Below are 25,010 nucleotides of genomic sequence, written 5' to 3' on the forward strand. Positions count from 1 at the left end.
GGTCACAGGGACCCACAAGAACTAAGAAAGCCAGAAGGAGGGGTCACAGGTACCTCCACAGGGGTCACAGGGACCCACGAGAACTGAGAGTGTCTGAAGGAAAGAGGGGCCCAGGTATCCTACATTGAGATATTGGGAACCGAAATGAGCCAGAGGGGACAGATAAGTAGTGAAGAGCAGATATCAGGGGAGCACGGAAGCACCGTGGCACTTTTAGGAACTTGAGACTTGTGTTTGAACTTTGAGACTGGTGACCGGACTACATACATTGCCCTAATCATCACACACAAACAGATTAGCCGCCCATCGATTCACATGTCTTATTTTACTTATCACTAGTCTATCCCCCCAACCGATACTAAATGGCGCTGGGTATACATTTGCCCTAGGGAAACGCTGGTAGCCACTCTGTTCCTGTGTGATGAACTTTGGGAAAACCATGAGGAACCTTTTATAGACTTACAAGAACTGTTTCCTTCGAGAATTACTGATAACTATTGGACCCAGACCCAGGGGGGATTCCTGGGACAAACACACTGTGCGTGCGTGAATGACCCAGAGTGCAGGGTACTCAACCTATTTTCTTTTACATTTTTTTTAATTGGTATGGCCAGTTTAGTGAATAGGTCTAGACGGAGGACTATTTTATTTTTGGACCATCGACAAGCACCTTACTTTAGTTTTTTGGAAGGGAACTCCCGTTTAGTAGTAGGGTCAGTGAGGTGTTTTCTTTTCACTTTAATACAACTGTGTTTAAAACATGTCCTCCGGTCCGAGTTCTCCTTTGGGCTTGCGACACCTTCCAAACCTTTTGCTATTATTTCACTTAATTTTACTACTAAGCTTGCCTCCTCTCTCCTTTGGCTACACGCATCATGGGCTTGCTCTCTGTAATAATGTATTTAACTACTCGCTTTTCATGAGTGCATCTTTGAAAGCATGTGTGCTCTTTTGTTGTTTTATTCTTGCTCCTTTTCCACCATTGACCTCCCCCACGCTGAACTTGACATGCTGTACCAATATAAAATGCTGCATTAGTTACAAGATATAATATCTCTCTGTGAAGAAGAGGTGTAAAGCTAATCCCTTCAGCATTGGCTTCTCCTTTGCAGCCATATCTTCCATTCAAGGTTTAAACACAATTTAACAGTCAACAAATCAAGGATCGCAACTAAGATTCAAACGTACAGGTCGGAGTTTCCCATAGGAAGCTTCTGGAGTGCATCGTGGTAGCTGGGGAAAACCAGGAGAGTCTGAACTCATACTATTTTCTGGAAAAAGAAACAAAATAGACATTTAGACAAACTGATGTATTCAAACGAGTCATGCCAGAGATTTTCCCTCTTTGGTTATTTTGATCAAATACATGGGAGGGGAGCACTGCATACATTACACGCACTGGATGGAATGCGTGGAAAACCCAATATGAACATGTACTATGAAGAAAAAAAAGACAGAAACACAGGGATCAATGGCTTCTTAGGATGAGTTAGTTTTGTGGCCAACCATAAATGAAAGTGAAGAAAAAGTCCTTTACCGTTGACCGAGGGTGATCTAGGAAAGCAGCCAGAGTTTCTCTTTTCTGGGCTATGGAAAGGGCTGCTAGGAGGCTGGTCATAGAGTGGCAATGGTGGGAGAGAATTCTGAGGCTTTGGAGATGGTGAAATCTGTGACAGGAGACAGAAGATAATACATAAATGCATTGACGGAGGCACAATCATGTTCGCACAACATGCAGTGTGATTATTTATGTATTTTAAGTACCCGCTTAAATACAAATGAGTGTGATATTAATTGCAAAGATGTTTGTCAACCCATTTTTCCACTTGGGCATCTGCCTCAGAGTCCGGTTTAAACAATGTTAATAGAAAGAGATGACAGGTCTCCCTGTAGCTGCTTCACCAAGTTCATGAAATGTCATGATCAAGTGGAGCATTGCTCAATACTGCTGTTGTGATAGCCCTGGATCTAGGAATGTTCACCCTTCCCTCAATTTTTCTCAAATCATTAGTGCATCCATTCCGCGCTTCATAGCGATGTACTATGAGTTTGTTGTCTACAGAGCATCACTTACATTTCAATGCACTTATCACTGTGATCTACCCCGGTTCGCCTGAACCATCTTGTGCTAATGAAAAGTCGGATGCAGTAGAGTAAAGTTTCAATTCAGTGGCAGCACAAATCAGGACATACCTCCCTGCTAGTGACATCTGCTGTTGTCAGAGCAAAACGTAGTCTCAACACATTTACACAATCACATGTCGCAATGGAAATACAGCATACGTGTTCGCCTGCAAAGCATATCAGAACAGCCTTTCTCCGTATTTTGCTTTATCATCCACATTTGTGTTTCACTGTTTGTTGTGTTTGAAATTACACTTTTGATTGACCAAATCTGCATCTTGGTGAAACTATAACATACTCCATCATCCTCTTAATCAGTCGCAGTAAGTGTTTGTAACATAGGTTACCGATGGAGCAGGAATGCATGTACAGATCAATATTTTTATTTTAAATGTTTCCAACGACAGAAGAATCTTCCTATGCTACATCTTTACTTCACCACGCATTCTCTCCTATTATGATTTTTTTAAATATCAGGTTGACTGACCACACTTTAATAATGTGTAGTGTTAAATAACTGTGTGTTAACATTGTTTGTACTCATTTTATTTTATTTCTTTATTGGGAATTATAATGCGCCTATACAGCAAAAGGTATTTCAAGGCGCAACAAGACAAAAGGGGCGGTGGAAAACAGGTATGAATAAAAACAAAAACTGTCCTATTAGGCCTTGTGTCATTCGTATAGTGCAAGTGCAGTAACAATAGTGCAGGGGAGAAGTGAGGGGGGGAAGTGCCAGTCAGGGTGAAAGGCCCATAGGTATACCAGGGCCAAGGAGAGGCCAGGCGGACAAGTGCCAGGGGAATGGCAAGAGTGCAGGGGAAAGAAGGTCCATGTGTTAAGTGCGAGGGACAGGGTTGGAAGGTCTCAATGGGGTACAGGACCAGCCAGGCTAGTGCAGTTGGAGGGAGCCTGGCAAGGCAAGTGCAGGTTAGAGGGATGCGGGGTAAGTGGAGACCCAAGTGCAGGGGTAGACTTGTCGAGGGGGTTGGGGGTCTGGTGCCCTATAAGAATCTGAAGGAACCAGCCAGCCAATCAAAAGCGGCAGAGGGGATATTAGCTGGGGAGGTTGAGAGGGAAGGAGGAAGAGACAAGGAGGGAACTGAGAAGCTTCCAAAAACTTAAGGTGATCGGGTATGAGAGGTCTGAGAGGGGCAGGGAGGCCATTCCAGAGGGAGGCACCTGCAGAGAAGAGAGATCTACCCCCCCACTCTCTGCTTGGAAAAGCTTCTGATCTGCAGAGAGCTGGAGCTAGAAGACCAAAGGGCTCTAGCAGTGACGTATGTAGGGAGAGAGAGTTGGATGTAGCAGGGTCCCAAGTCCCAGAAGGCAGGCCCGGCTCCAGGAATTATTATCTGGGTGGGCCAGGGTTGTGATCAGGGGGGCCCACATTTCATTGGGTGTGGGTCTAGGAGTACCTTAAACAAAGTGTTGGGGTTGATCCCGATTTTCCAGATCCGTGATCCAGCAAAAGGGAATAGTTTCTTACCTGTAACTCCATTTCTCCAGCATTGGTATCTTTCATGGATTCACATGCTTTGAATATTCCCCGTCGTCAGGCTGGGAATCCCCGGTACATTATATAGACCCTTTCCCGTAGGAAAACTTTTTCGACGCTTATGCGTCCTATCCACCTCGTTTTGTATCATGCGTGCCCGTGCCGTCAGGACGTCATGATATAAATACAGGCCCCGCCCCCGCGCTCCCTCAGATTTCGGCCCCCAAAGTAGTGGGGGAACCGGTTTGCATGATCAGGGGAGGCAGGTGGGCGCATGTGAATCCATGAAAGATACCAATGCTGGAGAAATGGAGTTACAGGTAAGAAACTATTCCCTTCTCCAGCATTGGATCTTTCATGGATTCACATGCTTTGAATAGATTACATAGCAGTACTACCCCCAAGAGGAGGTGTGCATGCAAACCCCTATACATTCTTCGCAAAAGGCCGTTCCCTAAGATTATGTATACATCAGTAATAGTTTACATAGGGAAAAAACGGACCACATACAGTCATAAATTCCACAGGATGCCACCCCGCAGCCGGGGCTTACCTTACTGGAATAGGTGTCGAAGCACCGCCTGTCCCATCCGGGTGTCTTCGGCATGTTGCTGCGACAGGCAGTAATGGCGGGTAAAGGTGTGTGTAGTCGCCCAGGTAGCCGCCATGCAGATGTCCCCTAGAGGGACTCCGGCCCACAGTGCCGTCGACGATGCCGCTGCTCTAGTTGAATGAGCTCTTGGCCGTCGTAGAAGAGGCTTCCCTGCCTTGGAATGGCAGTACGAGATGGTAGATGACACCCATCTTGAAAGTCCTTGCTTTGAAATGGCTTTTCCTCTAGCACCCAACCCATAGGCCACAAACAGCTGTCTCGTTTCTCTGAACGGTTGCGTACGATGAAGATAAAACTTGAGAGCCCTTTTTACATCCAATGTGTGTAGCATGCGCTCCGCTCCCGAGCATGGCTCCGGAAAAAACGTAGGCAACACGATAGAAGAGTGTTTATGAAACACCGAAGGAGCTTTTGGTATGAACTGTGGGTTAGTGGCTAGGACTACCTTGGTCTTGAAAAATCGTAAGTATGGTGGGTCCACCATTAGAGCCTGAACTTCTGAGATACGTCGGGCTGAAGTGATGGCCACCAGGAAGGCCAATTTCCACGACAGAAACTTCAGAGACGATGATGACATTGGCTCAAACGGAGGTTTCATAAGAGACGTTAAGATCAGATTGAGGCTCCACTCCGGTGGAAATTTCTTCTCTGGAGGGAAACTCCGAAAGAGGCCTTTAAGGAAGTGCTTAATCAGGCGGTCGCTGAACAATGGTGCCGAGTGCCGTCGACGAGTAAACCTGGAAATGGCTGCTAGGTGTACTTTTATTGACGACACCGACAGGCCCATTTGAGCTAATAACAGCAAGTATGGAAGGAGCTGTTCCGGCCTAATCGATTGCGGGGCCAAACCTGGTTGATCCTCACACCATTGACAGAACCTTTTCCATTTGTACGCGTATGAGGCGTTTGTGGAAGGTGCTCTTGCCGCTTGCAGGATACGTCGACAGTCCTCCGGAATCGTTAGCCGACCAAATTCGGCGAAGTCAGGAGCCAGGCCGTCAACTTGAGGCTGTCCGGGTCGTGATGCCAAACGACACCCTCCTGTCGAGACAGAAGGTCGGGGGTCTTCTGGAATCTCATCGGTTCCGCCGCCGCTAAGTGTAGTAGGTCTGAAAACCACACTTGTCTGGCCCAGTATGGGGCCACCAGAATTACCCGACATGGGTACCTGAGGATCCATTGCAACGTCCTCCTGACAAGGGGAAAAGGAGGAAATGCGTACAGGAATTTGTTCGTCCATGGGAATGAGAACGCATCCCCCAGTGAGCCCTGCTGAGGCCATCTGCTTGCGTACTGATGGCATTTCTTGTTGTTCTTCGTTGCAAACAGGTCTATGGAAGGGTGTCCCCATTCCTTGAATACTTGTTGAAGTTGTTGGTCGTTCAGCACCCATTCGTGAACTTCGTTCATTTCTCTGCTGAGGGCATCGGCTTCCACGTTTTTCACTCCTGGTAGGTGAAATGCTAAGATTTGTATGTTGTGTTGAAGGGCCCAATGCCAGATTTTCTGTGCCTCTGTCGATAGGGACCTGGAACGTGTCCCTCCTTGTTTCCTCAAGTAGAACATCGTAGTGGTGTTGTCCGTCATGACACGCACCACCGAGTCCCTCAGTTGCGGAAGAAAAGACTTCAGAGCCCATCGCACTGCTCTCAGTTCTAGCAGGTTGATATGCAGGGAGGACTCCTGCAAAGACCACTGGCCTTGTACCTGTAACATATCCAGATGAGCTCCCCATCCGCTCAGCGATGCATCCGTCACCACCGTCTTTTGGAACTCTGGTTCCAGTAGAGGCATCCCTCTCGTTAGGTGAGTAGACACTTTCCACCAGCCGAGTGCTTGAACTAGTTGTTCGTCGACGACCAGTCTGTCGGACCAGCGACCTCTGCTCTGTGCCCAACGGTCCGCTAGAAATTCCTGGCAAGGCCTCATAAACAGACGGCAGTTGTTTATTAACGGAATGCAGGACGACATGGTCCCTAGCAGGGACATGTACTTGCGCACAGAGACTCTGGTACCGCCGCTCCATTCCGACGCCTTGTTTTGAAGTTTCTGAATTCTTTCGCTGGATGGTTTCACCAGGCTTGTGTGCGTATGAAACTCCGCTCCTAGAAAGACCAAGGTCCTCGAAGGCTCTACTGAGGACTTGTTGAAGTTTATTGCGAAGCCCAGTTCCTGTAAGATGGACATTGTGGCTCGTAGACTGTCTCGTGTTTGTTCCTTGGATGACCCTCTGATTAGCCAGTCGTCTAGATATGGATAGACATGATGACCATCCTTCCTTAAATGGGCCGCTATAGGGGCCAAGCACTTGGTGAACGTCCTGGGGGAGGACTTGAGCCCGAACGGGAGGACCTTGAACTGAAAATGCTTTCTCCCGACGACGAATCTTAAATATCTCCTGTGTCGTGGGCGTATTGGGATGTGAAAATAAGCATCCTGAAGGTCTAGTGAAGAGAGATAGTCCATGGGTTGCACCGATCTGATAACCTCTTGGAGTTTTAGCATTTTGAATTTTTGGCTCTTTAGCCACTTGTTGAGTACCCTCAGGTCGAGAATGGGCCTCCATTTGCCGTTTGGCTTTTTGACAACAAAGAACCTGGAATAAACTCCTTGGCCTTCCTGTGCCACAGGAACTCTCTCTACCGCCCCTTTTCGCAACATAAGCTCCGCCTCTTGTCGTAGGATTTGGAGGTGGGGCTGTGTCGAGAATAAAGGAGGAAGACGCGGAGGCTTGTCTTTGAATTGCAGCGCATGACCCATGCGAATCGTGTCTAGGACCCATCGATCTTTGGTGATGCATTTCCATCGGTCGAAGTGATGAGAGACTCGACCCCCCAGGACGTTCCGAAGGCCGTCATTGGTTGCTGGTTTGCTTGTTCTTCGTTGACGACGGACCTGAGCCTCGCCGCCTGGAGGCTTGATAGTCCCTGCTTCCACGTGCCGACTGGGACGCTCGTCTGAACCCTTGTGAAGAGTACGAGGGCCTGTTAAATCCACGGTCCCTCGAGGCTCCAAAGCGGGAGTTTCCAGAAGCACCTCTGAAAGGGCGAAAAGAGCGAAAATTTCTACCCGTTTGAAGGGCGCCGAGGGACCTAGCAGTATCCGTGTCTTCTTTCATCCCTTTCAGCGCTTCATCAACCTTTTCGCCAAACAGGTGCTCCCCTTCGCATGGCATGTCCAGGACTTTGTACTGTACTTCAGGACGGAAAGTAGTACATTTGAGCCACGCTTGTCGACGAAGCACTACTCCATGGTTGATTTGTTTGAAACCAGACTCTGCTAGGTCCACTGCGATATTAATAGCGTGGTTCGAGGCCTCCTCGCCGTCCCGCACCAGTAACATAGCTGCTTTTCGGTGTTCGTCTGGCAGGTGTTCTAGGATAGGGGCTAATTTGTGCCACATTTCCCTATCATATCGTGACACGATCGCTAAGGAATTGGCTGCTCTTACTGTCGTCGCTCCGACCGAGAGCACCTTCTTTCCAAATGCGTCCTGCCTCCTAGCCTCGCTTTCCGGTGGCGTTGAACATTTTTGCTGGACCCTGGCCTTCCTAGCTGCTGCCGCCGACACCACCGAGTCAGACAAAGGCTGTGATGTTAGACATTTTGGAGTGGACTCCGGAGCTTTAAACTTTTTCTCGATCCGTCCCTTTATGGCTGGTTCCGAGAACGGATGGCGCATCGTTTTGAGACCTTCTTGCCACACGTGGTCAAGGATTGGGATGGCAAATACCGATTTTCTCCTTTGACCCATATGGTCAAAAAGGAAACAGTCTTTCCTCTGCTCCTCAGGAATCAAGCCGAATTCGGAACACGCTTTTCTGGCTCCTCGTAGACTCCAATTCTACATCCGAATTCCATGTCGGGTCCCTCGACGGTGACAGGGAGATGTCTGACCCAGAGTCATCATGTATAGAGTCGGACTCCGACAACTCACCCTCCTCCTGAGCTCGAGGACGATCTTTTACCGCCTGGGGAGCCGATGGGTGATTCGTCGACGAGCGAGCCGTACAAGTTTGCTCGTCGACGGAAGGTACAGACAGAAGTGACGATGACGTCCCAGGTTGAGGGAACTGGGTATCCAGCCGCTGTAGTAGCTTCTGAAGAGTATTAAGCACATCCAGAGACAAAACTGTCTGGGGGTTCAGCAACGTGGATGATATAGGTACCATACCCCCGCTCGCACTCGTCGCCGTCGTCGTCGACGTGGAAGGCCGTAAGCCTAAATCCAATGGCTGCAGAACCATGTCACCTTCCCCTTCCGCCGAGCAGGCCGTGTCTGGCTGCAGTAAGACCTCAGGGGGGATCGGGTCATAGACCTCAGGCAGCCAAGCCATAGACTGAGTTTCCGTCGACGAAGGAATCCCAACCGCTGCTGCTTGAACGGTAATAGGCATCGTCAATGACACCGAGGTCGACGAGGAAGTCGTCGTCGTCGAGCCTTTAGACTTCGTTGTCGATTTTGATGCCGACTTCCCGGCTGAAGCTTCTCGACTCACGGAAGACCTGGGACGGTCCCCTGAGGAGGATTTAGACAGCGCCAGCCTCTCCGTCTTAGATGATGAGGAGGAGGAGGGCTTTTTATGAGATGAGGAGGATCCAGCATGTTTCCCCTTATGCTTGTCCTCAGGGCGAATTTCTGCTGGCCGCACCTTCTTCGATGGAGGCTCCGACTTGCTCCTGGAGGCCGTGGAGCCAACTTCCGAAGCCGGGTAGGCACCCGCTCCGTCATTAAGCCAGTCGACCAGCCTTCTTTTACGGTCCTTAAGGGTTTTTTGGGAGAAACCCTGGCATATCTCACATGTATCCGCCGTGTGGTGCGGGTGGAGACAGTAGATACAGTCCATGTGGCCGTCTCCTTCATAAACCTTTTTGAGGCCACAGGTTGCACATGGGCGAAATAACGCCTTTCCAGACATAATTCTCCAGATTTGAACTTCGCTTACGCGAAACAGACAAAAAAACAATCTAGTTATCCCTAGTAGTAACACGAAGATCCCACTGCTTTGAAAGACGGTTGAAATCTGAGGGAGCGCGGGGGCGGGGCCTGTATTTATATCATGACGTCCTGACGGCACGGGCACGCATGATACAAAACGAGGTGGATAGGACGCATAAGCGTCGAAAAAGTTTTCCTACGGGAAAGGGTCTATATAATGTACCGGGGATTCCCAGCCTGACGACGGGGAATATTCAAAGCATGTGAATCCATGAAAGATCCAATGCTGGAGAACATGTCTTCCCAGATCTGCAAAAATACATTTTCACCCCTCTATAAAAAACAGTACATAGCAAAAGAGAAGCAAGGAAAATAGTGTTGCAACATCAAACTACCTATCTTCTCATCCCATCTGCTCCCCCCTCTCTCTTATATCTGATCCTCCTTAAACTTTCACCGTCCAGCCACCTTCCTTCAGCTGCCCTAACCACCGTTCCCGTTTACCTCCCCTCCAACCTATTCACACCAGCACCCAGCATGCCTTTCCTGGCCTGGCTTGGGAAAATTGAGGGTGATGCCACCGCCTCCTCCTCCTAGAAGGCTGAGCAGTGAGGCCCCAGTCTTTGTACCATCGCAGATGGTGTCCGCCCAACAATACCTTCCTGAGCACAGTGGCTACTCCCTGCAGGCCCTGGAGGAGATGCTTGTGCTACCTCCATCTTGTTGTGAAAGATAGACCCCCGCCCAGAATACTGAAGCAAGGAATAGGAGATTTTGTTTCGTACAAAATTACATTTTTTTCAAACTTCTTTTAATTTTAAGAAAAGAACATACCATGCCCAATCAATACAAGTAGTCTTGTTGATCTTAACAATATTTCGAGCACAACAGAATATCCTCCAACAACATACACATGTATACAATCCTCCCTTCACCCACCCATTCCACAACCTCCTCCACCCTCCTTTCCAACGGAACCATACAGTAGTCCCATTCTGAATGTCTCCCATCAATGGTTCATGCCCAAAATTACATTTTAAATGCACGTTATTTTTTGTTGCATTTTTGCAGCACATTTTAATTGAGTTGAGAGTGCAAGAGAGTGCTAGGGCTGTAAGGGCTGCAAGGGCTGCATCAGGAGGCAGACAGTGCTGGTTGAGGGGTTTGCGGCCTCCTAATATCACTCCTGGTGGGGCGTGCCCCTGTACATCATTGTATGGTAAATACTGGTTATAATATGTAATTGTCCATGATGACTCTTTGTTTGATGTGTTTACTTTGATTTGCTATTAGACGACACAATAGTGTTCAATAAATGCGGGCCGGATATTTTCAAAGATAGATGTGTGTGTGTGTGTGTGTGTGTGTGTGTGTCCTAATGTCTGTGCTGCCCATCTATTAAACCATGAGTGAGGCTTTTTGAGATAGCTTATAATGTGAACTGAATCACTTCTAGGGCACCTATGTTTAACCGGTAAGGAATAGCGAAATACAAAAATATGCCCATCATCACACACTTTGGTCAAGTGGTAAAGCCATAGTTTGAGCCTAGCCTGAAATTTAAATACTTGACCATACATCTTCCGAGCTCAAGTTGGTACAAATATGTGTTGAAGTTTGGCTTTGAATATCTAAAATAATAGTAAATGTTAAACATATTACTTTAAAAATGCACAAGTCACATGATAAACCAACCTGACAATGTATTAATCATTGTAGAAACAGGGGAGACATTTTGTTTTGAATCCTAAATTGCAAAGAGTGGAATTCTTCTGTTTGCACTTTTTTGCAAAAGGTGTCATTCATTAATTTTAATTGTTTCCACCAAGTACTGGAAAAGTAAAGAGTAAAACACAGGGACAAAACCGCCTTTGCTCTTTACTTTTTACCACTACGTGTCTGGAAAAGTATAAATCACTTCCACAATTAACAATTGTGGGAGCCATGCACAATGGATTCCTTTGGCCTCTGCCCGCTTTTACCAGGTGTAAAAGGTCAGGCAGATCCCATAGGAATCTATTGGTTTTCTGCCAACGTAAAAATACATGCTGGTGGAATACCAATTGGATTTGGCAGGGGGACCTTGTTAAGTCGGATCTGCTCTCCAACTTTGCCTGTCAAATCATACAAAATCCTGCAGCTCATAAAACATGGAGCTAAATCCATTTAGCGCCACTTCTTCCACTCCGCTTGACCTGGAAAATGAACCTCTATGACTCTAGCTTTATTTTCCTCATCCTGAATGGAAGCCTACAAGCTCCAGCAAAGCAATTAATGAGAACTTACAAAAAGTCTCATACAGACACAAAGTGAAATGAAATGTATGACATGGTTATTGTTTTACACAGCTTGTTCTGTATCCCCTTACTTACTAACCAACCAACAATCACACTTAAATAGCTGCCTTTTTACCTTTTCTCATCTCTTATCATTTGCTGTTGTAAATAATCTGCCTCTGAGACGCGTTAAAAAGATACAATCTCACTGGTAGGGCCTGTTCAGCCCTGCTGTCTGTATTTGAGGGGAGAGAGTAGAGCAGGGGTGGGGGCATTGGCATTTTTCCCTTGTCCAAATGTTAAATCCTCTTCTGATTGCACTCTTTAGAAAATATTGAAATATTGCTTCTTAGTTATAAAAGATGTACACCTTTTATACTTTACCCACAACAATACAGAAAACACTGTTCTTTTTTGTTATTTTATGGGTGTTCATGTTTCATTTCCGGCACTGCCTAAACACCCAGCATCCAGGATTTACATCATACTTTCCAAACAAATCCCACAACACACATTGACATATTAATCAAACAGAATGAAGTTATCAAGTCAGTACTTATCAGTTTGAATCATGAAACGTTCTGGCAGAGTAGACTAGGCTTCCAAACAAAGATACATTCTATTTAGGTCAGAGCCCCACTGGTAAGTATGCATGAAAAGATCTGAAACTTGTCAATACTTGCCAACCTAGCCTTATCATTTTCAGGTAGGGCCTTGTTGGACCAGCTTAGTGAGGTGCAGCTTGATTCCCTAGGAGTAGCAAGCAAGACACCCACATCTTGGCATATACACGTTCACTTAGGGAGACAAACGGAAGCCAACATGCATTGGCAAAGTCAACAGCTTGGGCTTTTGATTAGGCATGGATAGGCATTTGCCAGGCACTGCCAAAAGGGTACCACCTGGCCATAAAATGGGAACAGCTGAAAAATGGTGCTAGTAACTGGGCATATGATGGCATTGCCGGGCAAATGTCTTCTAATACCTATACGCAAGCCCAAACTGCTGGCTTTGTGGTTTCTTGTTTAAGATAGGACTTCAGTGCAAGTCACAGATGTATTGACAAATATATTGCTTATAAAATCAACTGGCTGAAGGCACACATTAAGAGATTTTTACTACACCAGGAGCTCATTTACAGAGGCAATTAAGTAATTAAACACTCAAAAGAATGCTTGGATAGAACACTGGCAGGCCCTATACAGTAACACGTTTGGTGTTACTTTGTGATATAACTTGCTCAAAGAGTTCTAGAAAGTTTAGGTTTTTGCGACGAGGCATTGACATAGCCATGGCTAGTCATTAGGTGGGTAAATAACCAGTCACACCCATAGGATGTGCGTTTCTCCTCGCATTTTATTGCCATCCTATCTGTGCTTCACAGCATGCGTTCTGGTTGCACCTAATAGGCAAAAGTCTCAATTATAACCACCGTCATTGCTCTGGCCAGCCTTCCATACCATTGTTTGCATATCAGACCTGGCCCTGTCACTAATGTCAGAAACCTTTCCCAAACTGCTAGAACGCAGGGCCTAACAATGCATGTGTTTGTGTTCCAGTGCAGATGGAACACGGCCCAGCAATTGACCTGAACTGCAACGTTTGGTGGCAGCACCAATTGTCATTTGCTAATGGCTTGTCCCCTTCTCTAATCGCACAGACATACTACAGAATTATGGCATGGAATGTTGCGCAGAGCAACGGTAGTGGTAATGTTTAATTCAAAGCCTTGCATCTATCACTTTTTGATTTTACTACACTCTCCCCTCCAGAATTACATTTTTGTTACTACCAACCGTTTCTTTTCTTTTATACTCAAGTAGTTAATGCAGCAAAATATATACTTTGAATGCAATTTGTAAGGGCCCCCAGTCAGTTGGCGCACTGTGTTCAGAAATCTGTGTTCAAGCAACTTTACCTGTCATTTATTGTTTGATATAGTTAACCATTTTATTAAGCATGCTGTGAAAAACCACTATATTCCCACAAGAAATAAACCTACTTTAAAATACAGAAACCAAAATTGTGATTTTAGGTTTGAGAAAATAGTTGTAAGCAGCCTGATTGAATAAGTGTACACTTAGAGGTGTGAATGGCCCTCCAGCTCCCTGGGCATTTGTACTTTTATGGGTGTAGGGCATAAATCATTGTCTAGGGCAAGAAAACAAATCCTGGCCGGGCCTCCTGCAGTGCAGCCTCTCAGAATAATGTCTCTGAGGTTGCTGCTGAATGGTTAGAGTGACATACACCCCCCATTCCAATGGTTACCAATGGTGTATAACACCACTGACATGGCTTCCTTTCTAGGGAGGGGCAGAGGCTGTCTCTAGGGGGGGGGGTGAGGCTGACCCCTTAGCCCCCCTGCTGGCACTGGGCCTGCCAGAAAGCCATGAGGATGATGCAGAGGTTCTTGAACTTGATCCTCACAGCAACCAGGAGCCATTGGAGAGATATTAGGGCTGGATGGATTGATGCGGTCCCTGGGCTTGAGGCTAAGGATTGAATTGATATGTTATTTCTATCGTGCTCGTACACAAGTGTTTCAGAGCGCGACAATGCAGGGGAGGGGAACAGGGGAGAACAAAAAAACGATCTTACTAGGCCCAGTGACATTGAGAACGCGCAAGTGCATGAGAGAGGGAGAGGGAAAAAGTGCATGGAAGGGGGGAGAAGTGGAAAGTGCGGGGCAAAGAAGAAACAGATAAATAATAATAAATAAATAATCAAGGCAACAAACAGTGGTAGTGCAGCCAGCAAGTTGTAAGTGCTGGATTTAAGGCAGCAGACATGGCAGGAAGAAAAAGGGAGGGGGACTGTATGGGTACAGTTACAGACCCAAGTGCAAGGGGTGACCCGAAGGCAGAGCAGGAGGGTCGCAGTGTGAGCAGGTACCTGGGCCTGGAAGACGGAGGAAGGCCAGGTGCACGGTGCCGAGAGAGAACAGATCAGCAGGGGAGAAGGAGGGGGGAGAAGGCAGAAGCAAGGAGGAAGGTCTTGTGGTGCTTCCAGAACCGGAGATGGTTCTCCTCAAGTTTCAGAGTGGCAGGGAGGCTGTTCCAGAGGGAGGCCCCAGCCGAAGACCGAGATCTACCCCCAGCTTGCTTCTTTGAAAAACGAATGACTCTGAGGTAGTTAGAGGTAGAGGAGCAAAAAGCTCCAGAGGGGAGGTATTTGCGGAGGGATAGCTGAAGGTATTTTGGACCTGGATAAGTCTTCTAGTCCTATTCTGGATTAGTTGAAGGGGGCAAAGGGAAGTGTTAAGCAGATTGAGGAAGAGGCTGTTGCAGTACTCCAGCCTGGAGAGGGCCAGAGCTCTGCAGACATTGAGTTTCTGGGGGAAGGTGAGGAAAGGGAGAATGACTGAGGAGGTGCAGCTGAAAGTGGGCCTTAGCACTCTCTAATTCGTTAATTTCACACACCATGTGATTACCATTGATCCATCATTTATAATAATGTTTGCTAATATATGTTTTATCTATAGTTTCTCTTGTAAGGCAGTTAACAAGATTACATTTTTTTACCCAGCTTCTTTAAAATGTATGATGGATGGCTTATATGCCTTTATGTTTTAACCCAAATACACTGATAAAGAAAAGGAGCAAGAAAAAGTCACGAAATCCTGGTGCAAGGAAGTAACAATAAAGACGAATTTCCTGATCAACTGGCCGCCAACTGGACACAATGTTGTATTGACGATATGTCTACTTGGGCCAATGTTGTGAACAGATGCCCATATTCTCAGAAGACATCAGTTTCTGGAAGAATTCCACCTGTTCACCTACCTATCTGCAAAAAACCCCATCAGCAGAGCATTACTTTGCAGAAGGACATTTGGGTAACATGTTTTACCACTTCCGTTCATTGTTCGGTGAGGACATTGATGCATGAACTATGGGGCACTGTTCGTCCGCAAGTCACTACTAATGAGCGACTATAGCATTACATTACTAAAAATAATTTACAAACATTACTGTACTCCCACCAGCACCAACAGGTGTATACTTGTCAATGGCACTATATTTAACATGAATAACCAATATCCTCCGGGCATGTGCCTCACTGGACATCCATTCATCCTCACCTGTAAAATGAATAGAATGACTTTAGCATGCCTACTTGTCAATGTCTATTTATTTCTAAATTATCTGGGGACATCCCTGAGAAATTAAAGTCTGGTGGGTATACAATGAGAGCGGCACACACTCACAAAGATTAAATCCTTCCTTCTGACAAACCTTTTTAATATTGCAGAAGGTGGTTTTTGGGGTAAAAAGTCTTCAAGTAATGTCTATTCATATTCATATTTGTTCAAGTAAAATGGCCAAAAGTTGTGGCGTAACATTCCAGTAACTCAGCAAACTGGCCAGCCTTTGATACAAAAAAACAGATCCACGTTAGCATGTTGGCCTTGCATTTTATTCATTGTCCTGTTGTCAGAAAACTCGGTCCCAGCTTGATCCTAATTCGTGGTTTTCAGCCAAGCTATATCAGGGAGGGATATCTGGCTTGGATAAAACAAATGTCCAAAAACTACAACTTTAAAAAAAAACTGCTCAAGCTTCATCCATTATCTCTTTAATCAAATGAATATTGTCTATCTGTCCAACAGATGGTGCAAGCTTGTGACATACTTGGTAGATTCATGGTAGACTTGGAACCAATGTGTGTTGAGTTATCCCTACATGTGTCATACTTTCTGTTCGCAATAGTATCGAAGAGATCAAAAGAGCTGGGACAATGCAACATGTTCCCAAAGGATATAGATTAGACACATTAAAAAAAAAAAATAGGTAAATGCAAAGGTACATTGGATGATTGAAGATTTGACATGTATTCTTCTAGTGTCTTGCTCTTTTGAAATCACACCGACAGATAAAACATGTACAAAGTATGTAGTTGCAAAAGAAGGAGCTAATCTGGTACGATATGCGTGAATTTGATTTGCCATGATGCATGGACATACAATACTGTGCCCCAAGATCTCAAAAACGTTTTTGCACTCTAGCAAGATGTTGCAGCACATTGTGCACTGTATTACTATGTGTGGGGGCAAGGAATGATGAGACTGACCAAATGGTGCCATAGTGGCTGCTACAGACTTATTTCAGGAAAAATAAAGGTAAACCTATCTGTCCTTAACTGTAATGGGGTTTCCTCACCTAAACTAAAGAAATGTGGGTGCTCGTCAGGATGTCTGTGAAAGTCAAAATCAAAAGACACCTTTCCAGTCAAAAGCTCCTATGCTATCCCTCACGCTACAATACTTAATAAAGTTCTGGCTCTGGTTGTGACCCAGAAGAATGACTCCCTTCTTCTGGGTGCAAAGGATTCCAAGTTCAGTTCCAAGCTTTTCATAACAATGGGGCTAGGAGAATGACTCTCTTCTCCTAGCTGGTTCCCCAATGTTCCTTCAACAAAGCCTGTAGTTCCTTAAATGAGAGTATAACACACTCCACTTTCTTTGCACCCTCTGCTTGCCCCCACTGGGACTATGAAGATGCTCACAGTTCCTCTCGACTCTCCAGCACCACACTCTTGTGGAACTGCCCAGGGAATTGTGGTACAAAGTGGTTTACTACTTTCTCTGCTTCTTCACGATTAACAGTCTTGAATCTTCCCGGCCCCCTCCTGGACTTGTATTTGTTCCCGTTACCTTCTTTCGGGGAACTCTTCACTGGTTTCGCCAGGGGTTATGGGTCCTCTCCCTCTGCTTCAACTTCTTCTGTTAAGTTTCTCTTGCGGCCTGCTTCTCTCTTCAGGCAATTATTGTTGAGGCCTCAGCACAGTTGTCGGACCGCTCAATCCACCCACAACAGGTCACATCACAAGCAGTCTCTTGTAGGCTACGGTAGGTTGTATTGGCACCGTTGTGGGACCGGATGGTCCACCTACTACAGGTCACACTACCACCTGTCTCTCCAAGTGTATTGCGCCAGGGCCCAACTGACTCGCAAGACGCTTCTCGGGCATCCTGTTGTTCCCCTCTTTATCTGTGGAGACGTACCTTGCTGCTGTCTCCCAAAGCAAAACGGGCTTCGACACGGCCTCCTCGCTCATGGGTTCTCCTTCTGGATGTACAACAGCTCTCAGCATAACAGAACCACAAAGTACACTTCCAGATGGGTCAGAAGATGACAAAGAACTTCGTCCTTCTTTGCTGTTCAGTTTAAATAGCGGGAACGGCCCCAGCATAATAGTCCAATTGGCTTTCGTCTTGCTCAATTGTAGCATTTACAAGCTCTTCTACGTCCGTGTACCTATGGCATCAGGGTGGGTTGATATTCTACAATAACACACGGTTTTGGACGTGAGCTTATGTGTACACGATTCGAGGGGCATGTCTCCAAATCGCGTCCTTATACATGCAGCGGTGGGGGGGTGCAGAGGGGGTGGGGTTCCTTTCATTGTACCTCCCCTAGGGGGACTTTCGGTTAGCAGCCTCTCCACGCTAGCCTGATGGGAAAGGGCTCCCCTGTCGGGAGAAGTGATAGGAGTAGGTGAATCGTCACCTATGGCATACTCCAGATAAACCCAGTGTGCATGTGTGATCATCAGGTCTCTGTTTCTGTTACCAATAACTTTGACTCCGCATTTTATCCACAGTTGGCAGCAGTTTCTCACTCACACAGTATGGATGTACATACATCACTTCAAAGTTATTCTTGAAACTGAAACAGAGTAAAAAAAAACAAAAAAAGATAAAGCTGTGTCTCTAGCAAAGTTGTCCACAAACTGTGTGGCTGGCCTTCGCAGGGGTGGCCTCGAAAATGTCCAGGGTGGTGTAGGCGGGTGTGAGACCCCCTGAAAAGAATTGTGACTCCCTTAAATTAAAAATAGAAGCCATTTTGAAATTTGGGGGTCGGCCACAATATTTGTATTCACTGAAACACTACATATCGAAAAATTCAAAATAACACAGAAATGTAAGGGTAAATAAACATTTCTGAATATGTTAAGATTTTGAGGTTGCACATACTGATGTGTGGTATGGGCAATGTGTGTCGTGTTGCCAAGTCCCATTGCAGAACACCCTAAAGCTCACAATGTTCTATCTATTAAAAACACAAATAGCGCATTTGCAAAAACAAGGCTCTTGTTCATTTGAAATTAAAGGTGCAAAATGTTACAAATGCTAAGTTTTCCATTGGCCAGTGATGAGACATATTGCATTAATCAATGTGTAACATCTCTGGAGAGTTCTCTCACATATTCTGTGATTTATTAGGGGCCAGTGTGATTGCTGCTGGTTAGAAATCCACTAAGATTTGATGCCTGAAGCGGATGTGGCATTTCTTTAAATAACTGTTCAACTACAAAGGATCATCACTAGTACACAATGTTCCTATGACTTTTTCCACATAACAAAAAAACAACTGTTTGACTTTAACTATCATATACCGTTTTTGGATATTGCTTTTATTTGCCTTTCCAATTGGGCTGTCCTCAGGATGTGCCACTGTGGTATGAGACAACTCTTTATAAATTGCACTATGTGCCTTCCTATCTTATCTTGATGTAGTTATTGAAAGGACCTCATGGTGGCAACAGTATAGACAGACACAAGTGATCACAGTTCAATGGTGTTGATTAAACGGTATGCAAGGGTGAGAAAAACGCTTAATCTAAACCTAAAACTAGAAGGCAAATAAGTCCTGGTCTGCAAACCCAAAGCCTGGAAAAGGGGCAACTCCCACTCGTAGGTGTTGAACCCCAAGCGACTCAGCTGATCCACTTCTGCATTGCTGTCCTCCGGCAGGTGGACTGCAGAAATCCAAATCCTCTCTGTGAAGGCCCATTCCCATATCCATGCAGAGGAGGGGGAGGTGAGGGGAGGGTGCCACCTTAGAATGGTCTATCCTCACCATAACAACTTGTCCCTGATTAGGAGCAAAAACGCCATGAGCAGATGGATATCTAGCAGGGTTTCCGTCCAGGACCATGCTCCATGAATCTTATAGCCCTCCAGTGTAGCCCCCAGCCTGAAAGAGAGGAGTCAGTCGCCCCCACCAGGGTAGGCTCCGGTCGTGAGGGGTTCCCACTGAAACATTGCTGTCCATCAGCCACCAGCGAAGGTCGGGCAAAATGATCAGTGGTATTGGGATCCTGTCCGACTGAGGCTGTGTCTCCTGATCCCAGTTGGCTGCCAGGTGGAGCTGGAGATGCTTATCTTGAGACGGGCATGCTGCACAGTCAGCACGGAGGAGGGCATCAGGCCCAGAAGGGCAGCACCTTGTACTGGAAGTGGTATGACATAAACTTGAACCGCAGAACCTTCCGATGTGGTTGGTAGATGGGTACATGCAGGTACGTATCCTTAAGGTCCAGGGAACACATCCAGTCCCATGCACAAAGAGACTCAGCTATGTGTGCGGGAGTAATCATCTTGAAGTGTTCCAGTGGTAAAGACAGATTTAGAAATGAAAGATCCCGGACGAACTTCAGACCAGCCTGGTTGTTCTTGGGTACCGTATAAATCCTGGAATAGTCCCCGCAAGTCCCTTTCTTAAAGAGGAACCAGTTCTATCACCTGCATCTCCAAGAGAGAGGACCTCCCATAAAAGAGCCAGGGATTCGATCTGACGAAGAGGAGGTGAGAATGGTAGAGGAAAAGGAAGAGGAAGACTGAAGCCTGTGGAGACTACAGATAGAATCCACGGGCTGCTGAAAAGACACTTCCAGGTTTGGAAAAGGGCAAACCGTTCCCCTACAGGCGAGTTGTGTTCCCCGACCTTGACGTCACTGCTTCTTGGCGTTAGAGGCGGGAGCATCACAGGGGGAGCGGAAAAACCTGTGCAAAGTCCTCTGCTGCTTCTTCCTGTTGTCACTGGGTGACCTGTCAGGCCTCTGTGTGCCGCGGTCCCGAAACTCCTTGAAGCCAGAAAAAGCACAGGTTTTGTACTCGGACCTGCCATGTGATTGAGGGAAGGATTTCTGCCTAGGCTTTGTCAGGATGGCCAAGTACTTGGCGGTTTGAGTGGAGGTTTTCTTCTTTGTCAACTCGTCATCGGTTGACGAATGAAAAAAAGTCCACGCACTGGAAGGGCAGATATAGGATCCGCTCCTGCACGTCAGATAAAACTTAGTGGTGTGAATCCACGCCGTCCTTTAAATCTCGACACCAAGGCACATCCCTCTGCCGGATGTGTTGATGTGGGAGACCAAAGACTGCAAGAGGCCCTGGGCAATGGCCCGGCCATTAGCCAGAGCGGCCTTGAAGGAGGTTTGCTTGTCGGAGGGGAAGTCGGGCGGAAATTCCCAGAGCTCCCGCCACAGCTTCTGGCTAGTCGCAGTTGTCCTCCTTGGAGAGACAACTGGAGGTGGCACCTGTGGAGGAAGACTACAAAGACGATGGTTTCGAATATAAGGAAGCCACGGCCATCACTGAAGAATGCAGCTGCAGGTGAGAGGTTAGGAGGATTGGCTCCCCGCCCGTCAGCCTGAACCTGCTGTCCGGTTTCTTGTTCATCTGGGAGTTGGCCCTGAGATTCTCCCAGACCTTTTGCGCCACATGCAGGACATCCTTCTGGAGAGGGATGCCAGACCAGATCGTGGTGTGCTTACCCAAGACCTCTGCTAGCACTCCTGACTCCTGAGGGACTTCCTCGGGCTGAGGGACGCCCAAGAATTCCGCCAGGCCCTGGAGGTGGTCATGAAAGGCCTTAATGGATGCTGAGGGCTCATCATCCTGGGTGTCATCGTCCTCATCATCGTTATTGTCCACCCCCCCTTTTTTCTCAGACTGAGGGGAGTCCAGGCCCTGGGACTCAGGTGCCGATGGGCTCCCTCCTGAGTCCGGGACCAAAGACAGGTCCAACGGCTGCTGAGGGGGAGGCGTTGGTTGTACAGAAGGAGGGATCTGTACAACTGGTAGGGCTGGGACCGGCACTGAAACTGGCAGGGCTGGAGGAACAGGAAGATTGCCCAGAGGGGTAGGCCGCAGAGGCACCACCTGCGGGAGGACCTCCTTCACTATATCTTCAGGAGCCCCTTCATCCGAGGGGAACGCATGAGGAAGAAGAAGCGTTCGAAGAAGCAGTCCTCACTAGCCGACAGGTCCCTAGGGGCCCAGCCCTCCAAAGCACTGGGCCACTGCTGCTGGAAAAAGCGCTGAGGTGCCTGGGGCATGTAGCCATAAGGCTGCAATGGGTAGATGTATCCCTGAGGAGACCAGAAACCTGCACTGTGCTGCTTCTAGAGGGATGGCAACCAGGATTGTCCTGCAAAGCCCATGGGATGGCCGAAAACACAGGCATGCCCGAGTTGGATCCAAGATGGCTGCCGGCTTGGCAGGCCTGAACATGTTCCTCTGTGCCATTTAGAAGCCTAGCGCCACACCCTGGGCGGGAGGGGGCGAAGGCCCTGCGCTAGGATAAGCCTCAGACATGAGAGGATACAGTTCGGGTGTTGCAACCAAAGCAGAGGCGTCGACCTCAGAGACTGCTCTGGTAGGCACCGAGCCCTCAGCCAGCCGGTAGTTGAAACGCCCTGACTCACAACCTTGGAGCGAGCTCCGGTAGGCTGGACGCCCTCTGCCCCTGAATCAGTAGCCGTGTTGGATCGTGCCAAGGACAAACTCTTGGAAGTGACACTCGATGAACCCTTAGCCCTTGGGGTCGAAGAATAGGACGAACTTGATCGCCAATCCGAGGACAGACAGGTAGAGCCCCTGGGCCCCTCAGCTTGTGAGCTGGTAGCCATGATGGCCTCAGGTCTGTCCCCGGAACGCCCAGAAGAACCCCTGAGCCCCTACGCTAGGGAACCGGTAGCCTTATAGGCCTTGGGCCTACCAGAACCTGAACGCGACACACCCTTGTCTGTAGGAACCCCAGGGAAGGAGTCACCACGCGGTGCAGCCGTGCTGAACAGAGGGCCTACCTTCTCTTGCCGAGAGGTCCTGGGAGACTAAGTCCTTAAGGTTTGGCAGAGAAGTGTGGAAGATCTCTCTCCGCCACAACAAATGATTCTTCAATGCCCTGCGACCGAGAGCACTGCAAGCCGAACATACGTCCCAGCAGTGGTCGGGCCCAAACACTGAAGGCAGAGTGCATGGGGGGGGTCGGGGCGGGTGGGTCGGGGCAGGTCTGAGGCCAGGAACAAGCGGTCGCAAGAGGCACATCTCATGAAGCCTCCTGCAGCTGACATGTGCCGGGTGAGGCGAGGCACTGAAGGGAAGCCAAATAAGATTGAAAAAATAAAACGGGGAGCAAGCGGAAAGCTAAAAATGTCTCAGCGCTGGCTGTCAGGTGCAACACCATCCGTGTGGAAAAGGGGACTGGGGTAAGGCGCCAGAGGGCGGGGTCTCCTCTGGGCTTTACCACGCCTGAGGCCGCGCCCATGCACGCTATCCTAAATTTAAAGGGGGCGCTCAATTGTCCGCTGCCATGTTGGGGGACGTACACAAGGATGGAGGGAATGGGACGGGACGTACGAGTTCATGTAGGTATGCGTCTGAGTTCCCCAGTGCAAAACCTGTGTCTGTTTCAACTAATCCCAAAATCTGAGCAGTTGAAACAACCTTGAACATTTCAGGTAGCCCTGGGAGACTATGGAGAGTGTCCAGAGATTTTGGCCTGCCAATGCAAAAAGTGACAAAGGAGACTGCAGCCGACTAGTGTTGTGTGGACCTCGTTCGACCAGTCATTGCTGTTTAGGGTCAGCTGGAGCTATAGAGAAGGATCTGGCAAAGAATCCTTTTGAAGAGGAACGATGTTGCTATTTCCTATTGACAACCAGTCTGAATTTCTGGCTTTCTGGTAGCTCAAAATCCACAAAACGACCTCTCTGTATGACATGCCTGTAGAAAGAGGGCTGCTGACATGGCTGATGTGCAGGCTTGGCGATGGAATCCAGAGACTTATGTTCTGGCTCGAGGTCAGCTTTTTGTCAGTGGATAGACAAAACAAATCCTAACCATCAAAGGGCAATCTTGAACCATCTGCGTAAACTTGGTTGCATGCATCTATGCCACTAGCCAATGTTGGCATCCAAAGCTCTGCCTCTACTGGAGGTATTGACAGAAGCTTCAAGCAGGTCCTGAGCAACAAGCTTGGTCTCTATCATCCCCGATTTAAAGGCTTGCAGTTTCTCAATGGAAGGAAAGTATGAAAATCACCAATTTCCCTCTAAATCTTCTGGTTAGCAGCAGCCAGTAGTGTAACAGCATTGGCCTGTCCATTTGGTAACACGTTTGTGGAATAGACGTTGCGACCCTAGGCTTCCAGAAGTTTGTAGACCTTATTCAAAAGGCTGGTAATGAGGAGGAGCTGCCTGCAGTAGAAGGCTTAGCATAAAATGATGCATAGGCTATGTGAGAAACCTGAAGGTACTCTCACATCTACTTCCAAGGGATCTTCTGTTCAGGTAGTCTGGGAAGGGCCATCGCTTTTGGATCCCGACCCTGGGGGTGGACAAGCAAGGGAGAATCACTTGGGTGGAGGGTCCTTAGGGATTGGGGAGGGTGTGCTTGTAAGGTGAGACATGGTATCCCGATTTCACTAACAATGACCTACCCTACCCTTCCTCAATCTTTATGGGATAATGTCAATCTTATCCCATTTTTCCCTGTCATTTGCAACCAAATACTGAGAAAAGCAAGAGGCAACTAAGAGTAGTGAACACTTCCTATGGTAAACACTGCTCTAGTACTGGGGCGAAGAAGAGGGGCCTGGAGGCATCCAGTAATGAAGATCAGGCATGTTACACTAACATGCTTATACAAGGTCAGGCAATTGAGTCTAACCCACTTCACCAGCAGCCTGTTGATAATGGTAAAGAGTATAAAAGAAGAGGGAGCGAGAAGGAGGAATGAGAAGGATCGAGCGAGAGGAGATAATCTTTTGTGTTGAACAAGACCAGGAAGTCGAGACACTGGCAACAAATCCCAGGAGACCTGCAAGAGAGACTTTTCAGGACCGGGAGTACTCATATCGGAAGGCGGGCAGCAGGTGCTGCTGTACAGCAGAGGGACGAGAAAAGCTGCCCGCGCCCAAACCCGTTGTAGCTGGAGCTGCAGAAGCTGGCGAGACCAGCGGGGACATGGACCGCTTGTGGAGTAGAGCAGAGAAGCTGGTGTGGGTGCGGAGACGTGCCCGGCGAACTGGCAGTCTGTTTTCCCATTTGGGGAGCAGACCAGTGGGAACAGTGTAAGCCGCCGGGAGGAGCTGTGAGGAACTGATAAGTGTCAAAGGACACTGGGGAGACCGGAGTGCTCCGAAGGGACTGCAAATACATTACGGTCCACGAGCACAAGTAAATGCTACATATATTGAATACCGAACTGAAAGAATGTTACTATATGAGTAAACTACGATGTGCTGAATGGTGAATGAACACTCTAAGTCAAATAGACAGATCAAACAAAAAACTACCAGTAAAACACAGTGTGAAGGATTGTCACATGTATATGTCACACATTTATGACAAACCAAGAACTGGTATAAAATAGAGTTATAAGGAATACAAGTAAGGAAAGTGAAAGCCCAAGGCAGAAGAGCCTATGAGGGTCTCAACAGCTTTGGGGAGACTTATGGTTGTGCGACCTGTAATGGGTGGACGGTGTGG

At 47.5% G+C, this 25,010-nt stretch overlaps 1 protein-coding gene across 2 annotated transcripts in view; it reads right to left on the reverse strand.

Moving 5' to 3' along the window:
• The window catches only part of FCHSD2 (FCH and double SH3 domains 2), a 1,767,327-nt gene that overhangs the window by 45,469 nt on the left and 1,696,848 nt on the right, over positions 1-25,010 (reverse strand). For both annotated transcript variants that reach the window (XM_069640094.1, XM_069640093.1), the window contains exons 18-19: positions 1,538-1,667; positions 1,189-1,271 (exon numbers count right to left, since the gene is read on the reverse strand). In XM_069640094.1, coding sequence (XP_069496195.1) covers positions 1,189-1,271; positions 1,538-1,667 — 213 coding nt within the window. The remainder of the gene's footprint in view (positions 1-1,188; positions 1,272-1,537; positions 1,668-25,010) is intronic.

The sequence above is a fragment of the Ambystoma mexicanum genome, chromosome 7q, assembly GCF_040938575.1.
Source record: "Ambystoma mexicanum isolate Mex_15411 chromosome 7q, UKY_AmexF1_1, whole genome shotgun sequence".
NCBI classification, from domain to species: Eukaryota; Metazoa; Chordata; class Amphibia; order Caudata; family Ambystomatidae; genus Ambystoma; species Ambystoma mexicanum.